Source organism: Hesperophylax consimilis, chromosome 26 (genome assembly GCF_061612785.1).
Source record: "Hesperophylax consimilis isolate HC1 chromosome 26, BYU_Hcon_1.0, whole genome shotgun sequence".
Classification (NCBI taxonomy): Eukaryota; Metazoa; Arthropoda; class Insecta; order Trichoptera; family Limnephilidae; genus Hesperophylax; species Hesperophylax consimilis.
The window spans coordinates 27,016,909-27,034,714 of record NC_142861.1 but is presented as its reverse complement, the minus strand read 5'-3'; the positions used below and the strand labels follow the sequence as shown (position 1 = coordinate 27,034,714).

General features: G+C 33.1%; 1 protein-coding gene across 1 annotated transcript in view; it reads left to right on the top strand.

Moving 5' to 3' along the window:
* LOC149411363 (neuroligin-4, Y-linked-like) overlaps positions 1–17,806 on the top strand; it is an 887,216-nt gene that overhangs the window by 662,849 nt on the left and 206,561 nt on the right. The window contains exons 6-7 of the mRNA XM_089647299.1: positions 13,679–13,769; positions 14,430–14,621. Of these exons, the coding sequence (XP_089503425.1) occupies positions 13,679–13,769; positions 14,430–14,621 (283 nt within the window). The remainder of the gene's footprint in view (positions 1–13,678; positions 13,770–14,429; positions 14,622–17,806) is intronic.

Sequence of the window (17,806 nt, the reverse complement as noted above, 5' to 3'; positions counted from 1 at the left end):
GCTTGAATCAATATTTTAATCACTTCCTTATAGTGTCAATTGGGTGTCAAAATTTGACATTGACATTGTCATTAAATGACGACGGTTTTGTAAAAAAATTTAAAAATATAGTCCGATTTTAAACTTTGAAAGGGGAGTGATGTTTTCTAATGCGAAACGTGCTAGTGTGCTGCCATCCATTTACATAATTAAATCATAATGTCCACTCGAGCGATCGATCTATATGAATTTACCATATCATTTAATTAATAGCATTCATCAGGATATTACTATGGAAACATATAAAACTGCTAACTGCGGTTTAAAGCTACTTAGATTTTTCCATTTATCGCATATTTTTAGGTTTTATAAATTTTTCACACTATGGAAAGCGATCGCTCCAAAAGATAATTGACATAATATGCCAAAAATCAGTTCTGTGGCGATGCCGGAAAGGATAAATGGCTAACTACAATATTGCTACATGGTGCTTTAACCATTTATCCTTTCCAGCATCTTTATAATTTATAAATAATGCCATATGGACAAGCCTAAAACCCCAAACTTAAAAAATCAAGGAGAAACATTTTGGGTATTTATCAAAGATATTAGTTCTTCTAATATCTTTGGTATTTATCAAAAAAGTAAAAGCCAGAAAATGATTGTTTCAAGATAAGTCCAACACACGTTCAGCCACGAAGCTAAATTGTACAGAGATTCAGTTTGTTTATGTCATTGAATCTGATTTTGTGACGTGTATTTTTCCGTTATCTCTTGCGGGAAATTCGTAAAGGTTTACAAGCTTAACTCGGGGGCCGGTTATCCGGTAATTTGGGGTCTGCAGCCTCCCTCAACCACCCCTACCACCCATACCCCTTTGGGTCCACCCCACCGGCCACCCATATCGAGCACCCCCTCTCACTGATCCCAACACTTGGTTACCTGCCTTTAATAAACGATTCGTGTTAACATAAAGCATTATCCGAGAGTACTATTATTACATTTCCTGGAGTGATGGGCTTAACCAAAGTCAAGTCGATACTCAATACCGACGTTTAATAAATGACCATTTCAATTAAATTAGATTTTTATCGAATAAGTTATTAATATTAAATGTTTCTTTCAGATACCAGCTACTTTACAAGTTGGTTTATGGAAGATGCATTGTTGTCTGATCTTTTATCAATGAATTTCTAAAAATGTAATCTTACTAATTGTACATTTACATTGGCCCTCTTTGATTGTGGGGTTTTTAGTGAACCAAAGGGGATTAGAGAAGAGAGGTGAGGCCTTCTGCCATCTGAACCAAGGAAGAGTGGAGTAGAGAGATGAGGCCTGGAAATCCACACTGTAGAACTAGAAGACATAGCCTCAAATTCAATACGACCATGGAGATTATAAAAGGACCAGGTTACTGAAAGAGTGAGATAAAATAGGAGGTAACACAATGGGCATATGGCCTAAGTGCTCACAGAAACTAATAATAAATTAACTGTACATTTTATGAAAATAGATTCACTGTTTTTCATACTCCAAATAAATAAAAAGTTAATGGTCGTTTGTTCAAAATCTTAAAAGTTCTTTACCAATCGCTTTGATATTTTGACACAATGTTGAATTTAAATACGAGCATGTTTTTTAATATACTTTTGTTATATAGATGTCACCTGTGACAGGTAAAAACATGTTTTTTTTAATAGCACCATCTGTTGGAGAAATATTATTTTTTTTTAAAAACAGCGCCATCATCATATAGTCACCAATTCAAATAAAGTAAAAAAAAACGTTTTCCATTTAATTCGTTGACGTTTGAAAAGCCCTGAAATTACTCCCCGCTCACCTCCAGCCACGGCCTTTTCCGCCCTCCGCCATCCCCCAGGACTAATATGATCATCGGCCGAACGGAGATAGAAGAAATTAATGGTTTCGCACCGGGGCGGGTCACCGGCCGCCCCTCCGGTTCCCACCACCCCCGAGTTACTCTCGCCGGCCAAATCCGCCATAGATTGATAGCGATTTCGGCAAATGGCCAATTCGAGATGATGAATCGCGTACAGAGTTATCGGCCGCATCGGTAATGGAATACTTTACCTTTATTTTACTTTTACACAGCACGCAATCAACGCCCAAAAACCAAGAACCGCCGTTTATCCCCTTGAACAACATATTTACGTAGATATTTATTTATCTGTATTTTGTATCGAAATATACAAATACAATGTATAATTGAAATTTAAAAATTGAATTAATATTTATTTTCAACATAGGAGCAACAACTGTTTTTTTATTAAATTTTTAAACCTAAATGCATTGAGCATATAACATGGTGATAATATTTTGATGGCTTCCGTGGTCGATGGGTAAGGTTCTTGGCCTCGCGGAGTCTCGGCGTGCGCAAGAATTTTTGTTTACATTAATTTGCATTATTTCACTAATTACTCATATAAAATAATAAATAGTATTTTATTCGGCACGTTCCATGGTGGAAGATACACTCAATATCGCCCTGATGTAAGGCCACGATTCAGAATTGAAACGTGGCTTAAAATGGCTTTGGCCGTGTTTGGTGACCACATTTGGATAGCCAGTTACTTACCTATCTTCCTCTTTCCAATCTTCTTCCCCTCCACATTACCTTCAGCCCCACAACATATTCTAATTGGGGATTCCATAGTTTCATTAGTTCCAGACGGTTGGGGCTCTTGTGCGGTTTCACATTAAGAAAATATATCTAAAATGACGTCTTGTCTTCATTTTGATAGAAAATTAAATGGTATTTTAAAGCTACATATTTCATTGGGGTCTTCTACCGTTTATTATTTATGCCTACCATAGTTTTAAAGTATATTCCTATGAAGTAAAAACCCATAGAAACTCTTATTTAAATAAATAACTACCAACAACTGAACTTTACCTAGTAAAGTATCAACTACCTACTAAATTTTAAATGTTATAAAAAATACTAATGAATTTTAAACAATTTTTCATTTTTTATCCTTCCTATCTAAAGTGAAATCGTCAAAGCTGAGGCATAGTAAATTTATTTTTGTTTTGTTTAACAACATGACCTAACCTTAATGAAGAAATGAAAAACAGCCTTCAGATAATATTTGAAAATGCGTTCAATTCAAATATTTGTCAAAAGTAAAGGATATCTATTTGTTTTTTGGGAGAAGGGTAAATATGCGTTGAACAGAACCTTTCAATAAAATTAATTACAGCTGCCGTAGAATAAGTTTGGTGAAAAATTAAATACGTGACGGAAAAATAACTTTTAATTTACCTCTTGTTTAAAATTGAAATTTTATTTATTTATTGATATCAAGTTTAATTTGTAGAACTCCGTTTTATTTTTTTAATTTTTTATATATTCAATAATATTGTTATTGGGTTTATAAAAACAGTTTATTTTTAAACAAGTTCTTCTGTGTAGTTATTATTACGCGTGACAGCTGTTTCGCCTTCTGAAGGCATTATCAAACTGTGGGTAGCCCACTTACAGACGATGCATTTGTATTATTTCTAGGTAGGTATTTTAATTTCAATTACTGATTTCTTGATTGATTTCTGAGTAAAATATTAGAAATTATTAATGGTTTTTACCCCAGTAAAGTTTCCCCAATTAGTGTTAAATTTAAATTTGACTGAATTTATTTATGTTTGTTATTCCCAAACGATGACTCATAGGGTTATTTTAATAGCATAATTAAGTACTTCATAGTGCACTCATATTTACACTAGGTTTGAAGATATCTAGTAGGGGTGAACGAATTATATTTATTATTATAATTATAGAATTATAAAAATTACACAGCAGAACTTGTTTAAAAATAAACTGTTGTTATAAACCCAATAACAATATTATTGAATATATATAAAAAAATTATTTACTTTACAATGTGAGGTTTCCACTAGTTTAAAGTAAAACAATAAAAAGCTTTGAAATCACTGTTGTAAACGTATTATAATTATAAATATATCACCACGTTAGATAGGAAGACTAAGAAAAAACAAAAAAAAATACACAACAAAATATAATAATTTGTTAATAGACCAATTCATTCTAATTAAACTTATGTACATAATAATTTACATTTTCCCTTGTTTTCCCTTGTTTTTTTTGTTTTCCCTTGTTCCTACTTGTTTTTGCGCTATGTAATAATAAGAAATGTTAAATACTCACAGTGCGCGTGTTTTACATTACATGACATTTGTTGTTGTCATAGGCTAGGTTAGGTTATGTAGGAGGGATTTTCGGGTACTTACTGACCTCTTCCGTGTACTGTGAGATTCTTCTTTCTTTGTTCCATCACAATTGCTTCAGTCACTCTCCGGAATCGCGTATTACAAAAAAAAAATATTAATTTTTGTGTTAAAAATAAGTACATATTCGTATTCAATTTTATCTGGATTTATTCCTGTTTTGTTTGAAGGAAGTTTTTGAGGTTGCGAATTCTAGCTTACCGGAAAACTGGGTGAGAAGGGAATCATATTATTGTTAAGAATTTTAAAAGTTATGACGTCCTCGACTTCTACCATTCATTTCCACGTCTTACATTCTCCTTACACCCCTTTATTCGTTCAACACATACGCTACATTTACCGCACATAAGAATTTGATTAATTTCAACATGTCATGTCTTCCTTGGTCGTTCCCTACTTTTTCTACCAGTCGAACGACTCTAAAACTCCTGACACTAATAAGAACAAAGTAGGTCGGTCCAGCAGTTTTTGAGTGTATAGGACACAAACTGAAAAACATTCATATATATATTTAGAGTCAGAATGTATAACTCACATTTATATATATATGAATGTTTTTCAGTTTGTGTCCTACAGATTTCGAAACCTGAAATTATTGATAGATGAATTCCATTTTTGTATTTATTTTAACATCAACACAGGCTGGTACTAGTGAGGTTAAAAATTCTAACGTAAAAAAAAAACAATAAATAATTAATATGACTTGTTAGTATGAAAACAAAAATTGAATATGAAAAACTATCTTATACTTTTTATTAATGACCGGTTTTACCCTTCGCATGAAAATATCAGATTTTTTAAATACGTATTGCCTTTTATATCTCAAAACTGACATTAAAGTTTTGTCTTATAACCGTGTGATATATTCAAAAATACCATTTCACAAAACATTAAAAATAATAAACAACATATTGTATTTGTTCTGTTATCACATTAGAGATCAATTCGGGTTTCAGGAAGTTCTTATAAATCTTCCCACGATTAAAGCGCTGAAATAAAAAGTACAATTATTTATTGGATCGAGATTTTACAAAATTTCTAAATAAGTGTTGTGATGAAAGGCTTTAAATCACAGTGAAAAAACAGATAAACCATAGCTGCAAAAAAATATACAAATTATTTATGAAAATCGTCATTCTAGCGACATCTGTTGATTTAAAAAGTGATTCAGTTGCTTGCAATAGGCACCTGTAATAGTTGGAATTAAATCAAGGTTCCGGGACGAAAGCAGAGAGGTCGTAAAATCGTCTAGCACGAGAAAGGAACCCCCTTTCTAGGCCTAAAAATAAATATTGAAGGTTGTCGACCAATTAGATCTGGTCGAGAACGATACAAATTTTGAATAACCAATCAGTGAACGGAGAGGCGTGCATCAACTACAGACAAAGGAATGAACTTTGGAACGGGCAATAAAAAAGATAAGTAATGGCTTCTTCTTTCCCACAAAAATTAGAGGTAAATGCACTATAGAGTAAACATCGACGTTCAAGGGAACTAGCCCTGGGAATGTTTACAATAACTGAGACATTTATGAGGTATCGAACCATTGAAATCGAGGGCTTTGGAAGTTTTTACAAGTTGTAAAGCACACACACAAAAATGCAATGAAAAAATTATAAACGTGATAGTATAAGAGAGGGCGGAAAAACTTAGGGAAATTACTGGCAGAATTTTCAACTGTAGTACAATTATTTATGATAGAAGGAGGGTGTCAAGTTCGATAAAAATCGTACTAAAGAGAGGCGAGAGTTTTGGAAACAATGGAAATTAATCGTTATCAATTTAAGATGAAACGGACATATTGGTAAATCAATTTTGAATGAAAATCTCGCAAAAAAATAGACATTTTAGAAAAGTGCGGCGACCGAATGGAAGGATAATACAGAGATTTCGAGCTGCTACAAAGGTCCTAGGGACTTGAAAATTGAGTATCAGAGGGAGGCAATAAAACTAAACATATAACGATAGATTAGATTCAGGAAAAGTAGACATTTTACATAATTATCAGGGTAGATAGATATTAGAGTTACACAAGATTACAGAGGGATCGAAACAAGATAAAAGGTTGACGGTCTCATGTGTATTTCAGAGGATAAACAATCGAAATTCGAACATGATTTTTGTTTACGTTAACACTCCCGTACCGGACGGGGGGAACACACATACACTAACGAGAGTTTTATGCTATATCTAAGTTGTTTTTTACACCACATACTCTATAATTTAGGTATTCCTAAAAAAACTATTTGGTTATCGATCTGCATTTAAAAAAATTATATATTATTTCTAGTTTCTTAGATATTAAATAGTTTGTACAAAATTCCGGCAAAATTCCTGTCCCCTGCCCCGCACCTCAGCTTCGTAGCATCGGCTAAAATTCCCCCGTCCCCATCCCCACTCTCCGCTCTCCACCGAGAACGATCCAGCGAGCGTAAAAGACGAGCGTATTGGACCGTAAAAGTTGCATTTTATGGAAAGGGCTAACTCCCGGTCGCGTACACTGCACTTCTGGTATTTCCTTTTGCGATGCTAAAATGCTCGCTTGCTGGACTAAGATCGGCCTGTCTGGCGTACATCCGGTAAATTTCTCATGTTTAGAAACATTATTAAAATTAGGTCTGTCTCTTTTTCTCACATGGAAAATAAATCGGTCAGAAAGAGACACATTTTGTTAACATTTTTAAGTAATTTGAAGGAACTTGAATAAAAACTAAGTACTATATGGTTAAAAAGTCTATCGCAAACTTCTGTTAAATTGTATATTGGGTTTTAGTTGCTAATTCTCTAAATTTTCGTGGTAAATAATTCTCTGTAAAAGCGGACTAGTTTCGCCCTGCTATGGGCATCTTCAGACTGGTAAGCAGTACATTTACACTTATGAAATGGTGTTTATAAATTAATATCTATTTCAGGGTTGTAAAATATTTATTCTGTACTTAAAATATTAGAATTTATGTAATCAGTCGGCATGTATTTATTGCAGTTTATTACGGCATATTTACCAATGTTTTAAATAAGATCAGAAAATTCTATCGTTTTAATTCATTTGTGTGAAAACCGCACAAGAGCCGTCCTAGCCAGTGGAATTATGGCATCCCCAATTGGGGTATTTTGTGAGGCTGAAGTTAGTTGGGATAGGGAGGGGGAGGATATGGGAAAGACAAAGGTTGAAGTACATGCATATGCAAATCTAATAACCATATAGACTTAAGTCATTTCAAGCAACGTTTGGATTCTACATGGTGGTCTTTTACTAGGCCAATACTGAAAGCATCTACCGCCCTGCAACTTGATATTATATATTTTTTCTTTCATAAATATTACAGCATCCGTTGTCGCGGGGTAAGGCTCTAGACTAGTAAGCCGGAGGTCGCGGGTTCAAATCCCGGTGTGCGTAGGTAAAATTTAATAGAATACTTTGTGATATTTCACAATTTACTGACCAGAATTCATTTCGAATGTTGCTTGAAATGACTTTGACCTCGTTTGGTGACCAGATCTGAATAGCCAGGTATTTCCCCCACCTTCCTCTTCCCCATCTCCTTACCCTCCCCACTACTTTTAGCCTTACAACATAACAGTAGCGGCTCGTGACTTTTGGGTCTACTAATAATTGAAATATTTTCACTTTAGTACACCTAAAAGTTAGAAGTTTTATTACTCCAACATACCCCATTTGGGAATGCCATAGTCTCACTGGTTTCAGATGATTAGGAGCAGTTGGGACTGTTGTGGTGTTTTCACATAGAAAAATCAACAGGAATATCTGAGGTTACAATAGAAAAATAATTTAATTCACGTTTAAGTTTTAAAAATACCTTATTTTTCACTATTTTCCAAAAATTCGTTTTATCTCGAACCCCTCGACATACAAACGAACCCATTATTTTTGGTAAGGCAAACACTACGATTTAACCCTAAATGTAAATATACTATATAAAATAATAAATTAGGAATAATAATCTTCACTTACATCTAAATATTCACATAATATTCGAAATAACATCCGCACCTAGTTTAGTAGTGCTAGGTTTTTAAAACTTAAAAAATATATCCATCATTTACAGACCACCCTATGCAAGAAACTAGCCACCCACGTCGACGCTTAATCGCCAATCGGCAGTCGAGATTCGGAAACGAGGCGCGATGCTTGCTACGTACCCGCCTTCTCTGTTTTCTTTGAAAACATATGCGTTATGGTCTAAAGTCATTAGAACATTAATTATGACTTTATTTATGAAACGATTTTGATAATGACTACTGAAATATGTAAAATATACTTCCCTCTAATTATAACCAAAACAAATTTTATCGAATTATGTCATTAACACCTTTTAATAAGCAAAACAAATTGGGGGACTGAGTGACCCCGCTTCGGATCCAATGTGATTTTTTTCTTTCCGGGACGAAAGGGTTAAGGTGATAAGCCATTAGAAAAGCGATTAACTTTAACGTTGGGCTTATAAGATATTTAGATAAGGCAAAAGAGATTAAAATTAATAGGTTTGAAATTAAATAAAATTTACGACCATAGTACCTAAAATCAGAGACGTAAACAGGTGTCCAGACATATAATTTATGTGAAATCTTGTATGACAAAGATAGAGGATGGGGCGGAGATTGAATAAAACAATAAAAATGACAGATATCCCAGAGTCTAATTAGGTATATCTCCCATAGAAGTGTGGAAAATTATATATTAATTAATAATAGATGAAGTATGAAATTTTCCTGGAGACCACACACATCGGGAAAAGTGGAGAAAAGATAAAAGAAAGGGTAAAGAACGGTGACAAGGAATAATCCAAGTGGAGAAAAGTGATACAATTCAAATTTATCCGTGAAATAAATAAATACGACTTGGAAAATAATTAGTTATAGAGTTATGAGAAATAACATAAGAATAAAGAAGAAATTTGTGGAGGAAAACGTCGAAAATAATATAAAATTCAAAGTAAAAGGGGAAATTCAAATCTGCGACATAAAGAGAGAAAGTACGGGTGGAAATGGAAAAGCTCATATAGGTGACAATAAAATTAAGTAGAATTTAGACAAATCGATATTCAAAAATGCGTAGTAAAGATTTCAGCATGGATTTAAACAATTTTCGCACGAGATGCATAAAATTGAGATCTATATATATGTAATTGAGGATGGACCTATCGCGAATTGAAAAAAAAAAGGAACGCAAAATCATGAGATTTTAACTACATTTTGTATGAACGGAGGACAAAGGAAGCTTGGGCGACTAACGCAGACTTACCCGATTCGGACCCTATCGATTTAGAGTTGTGAGATAAAAATTAACCACCGCCCAGAGCCGGAAAACAGAAGATCGTATGTAGGGACAATTGAAATTGGGGGTAGGTATGTTCGGATTTGCGAGTTGGTAAAAGATAGAATCGATCATCAGAGGAAATTCAGATACGTCTTTTGGAACCTGAGAAGGGTATAAAATGGCGGTGCAGACCAGTTTTCGGGAGTCGCGCCGAGGATTTGAAAAGTTGTTACGTGGCAGTACTACGTTCTTTGGTAGGATTAACAGTGAAAAATCTTTAAGTGTTAAATTTTGAATAAGTCCCTGGACTTTTTCCTGGAATTTCGGAAAGAGTACAAGTGCTAAAATCAGTGAAATTTTAATAAGTCTGTTTAATTTAATCAAACAGTGTTAAAAAAAAGATAGATATTAAATTCAGTGCTTAAAAGTGGAAAGTGAGAAGTGCTAAAAAGTGAATTGTGAATTAATTAAAAATTTAAAAAATTATTATTTCATTCAAAGTGAAAACTTTCAAAGTTAATTGAGAGTTTTTTTTGAACGTGTTCGCGAATTAATATTTAAAAAAAGATTATAATTTTGTTTAAATTATTAATAGTAAATACCTTCATCTTAGTTTAAAAGAAACACAAAACAAAAAAAGGATTCAATAATAATAAATGCCCAATCCTTTGTTCAAAAAGAAAAGTTCAAAAAAAAAAAAAACTAATTGTGGATAGGTTAAAATATTGATGAAACCAGTGCAATTTAGAAGAAAGTTTTAACAGATATTTAATTTATTCAGAATCGAAATAATTAAAAGTTTGCGCAATTCGGGATGAATTTTCTTATAAAATTATATAAAAAAATTAAAAAGAAGTGAAAATAACAAAAATAGTTCGACCTAAATAATTTATAGTTTTTCGGCACATCTATATCACAAATATTAAATATCAGCTAATTTATATGAATCAAGCAAGAAATAAAATATTAAATAGGAATAAATAGTCGAAAAGATTTATTTTGAAATTAGTTGGAAAATACAGTTAATTAGGTAGGATTTTCTTCGGCAAGATTTGTTGTGTGGCACCCAACCGGAAAAATCTTGTAGGGGGTGAGTTTTCCTTTTATAAATAATTTTCAGGCCCAAGGAGTGAGGAGGCACAGCTGATCAATGGTATATCATTTAAATTATTAAAAACAACAAAACAAAGAATTACACATTAAAATATGTATATTGTGTATTTGTGTATGTATATATAAATATAAAATAATATATTGTATATAAAGAATATATATATGAGTAATGTAATTATATATATGTATTTTATTTATTAATCGAAGCATCGAAATGGTAGCGATTTTTAATACCTACCCGAGGACATATCTATATTATTGAAAAAGAAAATATGTATTTATTAATATTCCAGACTATGTAGAATCATATATTTTATATTTATTTATTAATATATGTACTCTTATTTAACATATTTTGACAATCGAGATATGTGTACTTAAATATATATTTATATTTATTCTTCATTTAACCTAGTAAATTTACTAAATTCGGAAAATGGAAAAATAGTTTAACTTCAATAAAAGAAAAAAAAAATATTTTAATTAAATAATGCACAATAAAGGGTGACGAAACTGAATCACAAGGAGAGCGCGAGATAATTTTAAAATAAATAATCTCACATCTGGGTTAGTGTGTTAGAGAAGGTGTTTATATTAGTCGATTTGTTGATAAACAAAGTCACTGGAGAACTGTGTCAACCGCATAGTTTGAAAACGACCTTGGCCGTAACTAGATAATTTGTCAGGGCTATAAGGATAATTACCAGGATGTCATTGTACAATGTGCAGCGATTTTTGCGTATTCACAAATACCTATCATTCACAAACAACAATTGAAAATCAGGGGTTAGCAAGATTTATATCGCATAATTACATGAAACATTTGAATACCATTGATTAGGTAGTCGCATAGATTTTTATTAGTTACCTGAAACAGTTGGAAGCTGCGTGCTTACAAATACCTATCATTCACAATCGACAATTGAAAAATCACGGGTTAGCAAGATTTATATCGAAAAATTAGATGAAACATTTAAATATCATTGATTAGATAGTCGCATAGGATTTTATTAATTACTTGAAACAGCTGGAAGCTGCGTGCTCACAAATACCTATCAATCACAAACGACAATTGAAAAATCAGGGGTTAGCAAGATTTATATCGAAATATTACATGAAACATTTGAATACCATTGTTTAGATAGTCGCATAGATTTTTATTAGTTACCTGAAACAGCTGGAAGCTGCGTGCTTACAAATACTTATCATTCACAATCGACAATTGAAAAATCACGGGTTAGTAGGATTATATCGAATAATTATACGAAACATTTGAATATTATTGATTGGGTGCTCATACAGACCCCATCAGTTGCCTGAGACAGTTGAGAGTCGTGTACCCTCTTATGTGGCAATCAATTACATGAAACAGTTGAAAAATCACGGGATAGGATGAACTAAATCTAATGTTGAATCCTGGGGAAAGAAAAATACAGTTCATCAAACAGGAGGCAGTGGTCGCTCCTACAACAAGACCATTAACCAAACCAAATAGAAATGACGATTCTCTTAAATAAAAACGTCAAAACCAAACAAAAAGCCTGGAGTTCGATAGCTCTCCAAAACAAACTATCAATAAGACCTTATTCTACTAGTATTTATTAGTATCACCCTATTAGTACGTATTTATTCGGTTACCAAACCTAGGACTTCGCAGAGTTCTTGGCACGAGATCCGAGCTTGGGATGCGAGGTAAATAGCCTTGTATTGCAAGTTATAAACCTTTCCCAAAAACGTATGTATACATATATATCTTCTTATGTACTGTTTACTGGAGAATGCGGACCTGCATAAAGCTTGCATTTTAGGTCTTCTGGACTATTCTCGCATTTTCTCTTAAACGTGGAATGAGGATTCACGACCCGTAAGTCCACACCAACCGTGAGTATATGATTGTATATAGGACAAAACCGGTTCGCCCTAAGTAAATTGTAGTCCAAGGAGGGGTCGGAATTTGGGGGTATCGGGACCCGAGGGGAAACTTGAAGGCAGTGCATGATGACGTGGAAGGTTTTTTGGGACGCTATAACTTAGGTATCAATCAAAGAACCGTGTCAAAAGATTGTGCGAATTTCTGGTTGACCCACGATCATCTCGTTTACTTGCAGGAGGAAGGAGCCAAATTATGCCAGCAAATGGGCTATTCCGAGTTCGTCAAATATGCAATTAACTAATTACATTAACCTACTAAATCAATCTTTACATGTACCTTATAGCAGCAGAATCATAAAAGAGTGGCGCCAAACAGACACACGACTTAACACGTTTAACTACGACTTTGTTAGGGTGCAGGGAATCAGAATAATTACAATAGGAAAGTTAGCTCATTCAGAGAATTCATTTAAGTCTAGGTTTGCAATGGAAAGACCAATTAAATTTTGAAACTCAACGCCTCGATCAGAACCAAGGGGGTTACCACAAAAATGAAGGTAATTAAAATCCTATATCATAAATCAAAAAATTACACAACGTTTGATGGAATTTAATTACAATATAAATACGAAAATATTTGCGTTCAAGATCGTAAATAACGTATTAATTAGTCAAGTACATATGTCTATAAAGATACGTAGTACAAGAGAGCTTTAAGTAGCTTTCTGTAGATATCAAAGAAATTAAGGGTCCAATTTTCAGGGAGGCTTATATGTTGTAGGGGAGGAATTTCCCATCCCTGCGAACACATATGCAAAGCCTTAAAAGAAAAAAATTAAATATCGGCCATAGCCAAGAGAGAAGAAAATTTTATATTGTTTTAAACAAATAAAAGAATGGCGAAAAGTGGGAGAATATCACAGTGTGTAGGTATTTTTATCGGGTTGGTGAAGTCCATAAAGAGGTTTGATTAGGTACGGTCAAAAATACTTTGGTATATACAATGAAAAACCCTTATCAAAAACCCTTAACGATAAATTTTGTTTATTTTTGAACAAAAATACACTTACACTTTTAAATTGCACATATAATTTAAAGATATCAAGTGTGCTGTTTTCGTATTTTTGATATTATATATCATATTTTAAAAGTTTATATCTTTATTTATTGCAGAACCTATGTGAGAAACGCCTACACCTATCATCTGAGCGAGATCTTCTTCACAGTGGTCAACGAATATACTGACTGGGAACGAACAATACAGGTGAGTTTGATCACAAATTATTATCAAGCAAAAACCCCATTTTTTTGTCTCACAACTCTCCTTATATGGAGTTCTCCAAAGCTCCAAGCTCATTGCTTTAAAATACTTTCACGGAAATGACATAAAAATCATTCTCTTCTTTATTTTGATATATTTTATTATTTTAGTTATGTATTTTATTATTTAAGTAAAATAAATATAATCACAACCATGCAGATCTCAGCCCTGAACAGCATTTATTTCAGTCAACTTTATTTGAAAGTAACAGTAATGTGTACGTACATGAAAGAGTATGTGTGCAAGCCAGAAGGTAAGCTTGCACTCTAAATAATAATGGAACGTATGTTTGTCTCGATCTTTTTCCTAAATTGTCTGTTCCCCAATAATCTAATATCTGGATAAAACATGCCCACATCGCCCCATTTGTTTACTACACAAATTAAATTGACAGAGTTATCTATCTTTATAAACACGCCTTTCACCTATTTGATTATCAATATTGTAATCTTATATTTCTCACCCTTTGCAAAGTGAATCAAATTGATCTACTAAACATATTTATGGAAATGAATTGAATGTCACTTAATAATAATTACAAGCGGAGCATAGAGGAAATTCATGTAATGCATTGTTTCAAAGGGGAGTATTTTTTTCCTACAGCAACATCCAATCACCATGCGCGACGCTACCGTCGCAGCGCTCAGCGACGCGCAGTTCGTGGCGCCGCTCGTGCAGACGGCGGATCTGCTGAGTGCCAAACCGATGCCCCCCGGCGCCACGCGCGAGGAACAGGCCCCTAAAACCTTCTTTTATGTGTTCGACTATCAGACCAAGGACGGAGATTACCCGCAGGTAGGACTTTTATATTTTGTTATATATAAAGATAATCGACTCTGGTTAGGTCATTGATGTTTTTTTTTCTTCGAGATGTCATTTCTTTTTCATCTTTCATTTTGATATACATACAAAGTTAAATCTGTTAATTTATCATCGATCAAAACTACAAAGACAACAAAATGGAGTTGGAGTATAAAGAACTATCACCAGGGCAAGACTGTGTGGGGCATAATTATTTACCTAAAAAATCACTAAGCAATAATTGTTCAATAATAAATTATTATAGATTAATTGAATAAATAATTATTAATTGATTTTTTGGCGGTTACCAATAAGCAGAAGTAGCACAGTAGTTTAGTGCACCTGACCGGCAGTCAGAAGACTGATGGTTCAATTCCTCTTATGAAATGATACTCTTATGTTTGATTCACTCAAATGTAAATTGTTAACCTCGATACAGGTTTAGTCCTAGTGAGGTTGATTTTTATGTGAAGAGTGTTTCATGTATAGTGAGATGCAATAAATAAATAAAATAAAAAAGGATGTCCACAAAACACAACCGATCAATGCCATTCTAAGCATTGACTTTTGGTTTCCAAAAAGATAATATTAATAAATCTAAACGAAACATAAAACACAACAAGAAACGAAAAATGGAAATGTAACGGTCACCACTGGGAATCGCATCCAGAATCTCTCTAACATGGGCAACGCCTTTCTTTGACCACTAGGTCATTGAGTTGTGATTATTTTATACCATTTTTGTTGTTGAAGCGTGTAAATAGCCTCAACAAAAACTGGCTTTATACCCAAGGAAGTATAACTCACAAATTAATCTTACCTAAAATATTATATCAAGAATTGCCTAAAAATATAATAAAAAGTCCACTTACCTGCTGTAGTTCCCTTTCTACAATCGTAAAGGTTTCGTCGGGCCCATGCAATATGAGCAGCATATTATTCTTTTTTGTATTTCTTTGGCATTAACTATGTAACAATTTATTGACATTTTTGTTATATTGAGTTTTATTTTCCGATGTTCATTTGTTACTTATATTTTGGTGGTTTTTTTAATCTATTTGCGAGAAGAAAATTATTCAAACATGAAGATGCTACCAAATTTCAAACAACAGTAAGTGACAATAGACACCAAAAAAGCACAATGAAAAGTAGTTCTATTTTTGAATCATAGACTGAAACAATTTGTCATGCGTTCGGGTAAGTACTTACCAGAGATGCGAACCCCTGACCTTTGGTCTAAGTCTAAAGCCAAAGAGCAACAAGGGTCATAGAAAAAACGTGATAAATATATGTTTTAGAGATTTATTTTGCTATGGGAAGGTCTTTTATGTAAATTATATTTTCCCAGACAGATTAATGGTAAAGACTCTTTAGCAATATTATAACGTCAAAAAGTGAATCTAGCGAGCCGTTCTCAGACTATTTTATGGAAGACATCATTTGCATACAAAGAACTACTGAAATAAACTCAGAGTTCAATGAATGAGCCCGTTCCATGTTTCCAGATAATTGACTAAATTATAAGGTGTCCCAAAAATAATAACATTTAAATAAAATACCACGCGAATAATTATTCTCAACAAAAAATTTCTATTAGTGAAATTAAACTACCTGTCACATGAGTTCTCAGCGGCAGAATCATCTTATATCCATCATTACATAAATACTCAGTTTTCAGCAGACTCTGTAATAGACAGTAATTAACAGTTTGAAAGATTTTCGTGCAGTGGAATCTTATTTTATTACTTAACATTAAAAAATCTCCAGGAACAACTTAAAAAAACTTATTTTGAAGGTTATACCCATCCACGTAATATATCATCGAAGAAGTAGATAATACTAGTAAATCTAAAAGAAACATGAAACAGACTCTGACACAAAAAAATAAGAAGATGACAGTCACAACCAAGAATTGAACCCAGGATCTTTTGTTTTGCTGGGACAGGTGTCTCTAACCACCCGACCATTGGGACCTATTTATTAAGCGTCATATTAATCGATATCATATTTGAAATTCATAATTAACAATATCATCTTGCAACTGATTTTTGACATGTACCTTTTAAAATGGAAACTAAGTTTCTAATGAAATTGGTTTCTAACCTAGATAGTGTCTCGGATAAACATATCAGTTTTTTTTGTTTATATGGGATACCTTGAATTTTTAAAAGTCTGTATGAACATAATGCTTTAGACGCCTGTTCTGGTAAAAAAGAGATCTTTGATTAAATTCCTAATTGTGACCGTTATCTTTTTTGTATCTTGTTCTGTTTCGTGGTTCGTATATGTAGATTTATAAGAATTATTTTCTCCTTCAATAATTAAAAAATCTCTTTGAATAAACACTACGGTGCGATGATAATATAGTGCTACATTCTTGCTCAAGCCGAGAATACATAAATATCCAAAAATTAAAAGTTACACAAGATCTTTGAAAAAAAATGTAGAAGATTCACCCAAAATTCCAATAGTAATTTTCTAAATCAATTCACTAAAAAAAATCAACGAAAATTTTAGCAGATGGTAAAAAACATCATGAAAAAATTGAAGAAATCAACAACAAAATGAATAGTGAAATCTCGCAAATTATTAAGATATTACAAATCTCCCAGGACCTACACACAGATCTTTAAAAAAATAATATATAATAAAGAATATTGAGATATGAAACATACCCACTGGAAAACCTGGTGGCTATGTTCCATAGCTTATCTTGTTATCTTCAAATGTGTTAAAATCTGTCGCATAACCCGAGGATGTGACGTCCGTACTGGGAGTGGGAGGAAGGCACCACTCCAATGAAACTAATCTAAAAAGTACCACAGCAAAACTGCTGATCAGGCTGATAAAGACTAGTAGACGAACTTGTTTGGTTTTTTCACCAAATCTAAGGACGGTCGAATAAACATCAAACTAATAATACCGTATGCACAGGACACGCTGTATTGTAATTTTTTCTCTTTCATTCCTCCGAGCTTTCTTCCGTTAAGCACGTACGTTAATTTATCAGCCCCCATGATTCACCGTTAAAAGATCCTAAAGCCAGTATTCCAATTTCCTTCTGATTACGTTCTGAATCATTACATCGAGCCTGTAAACTGAACAAAGAAAGGTCCATGATTTATAGGGGTACGTAGGTCGTAAGTATTTTTTTTGTTTAAATATGTTTCCTTAAAAGG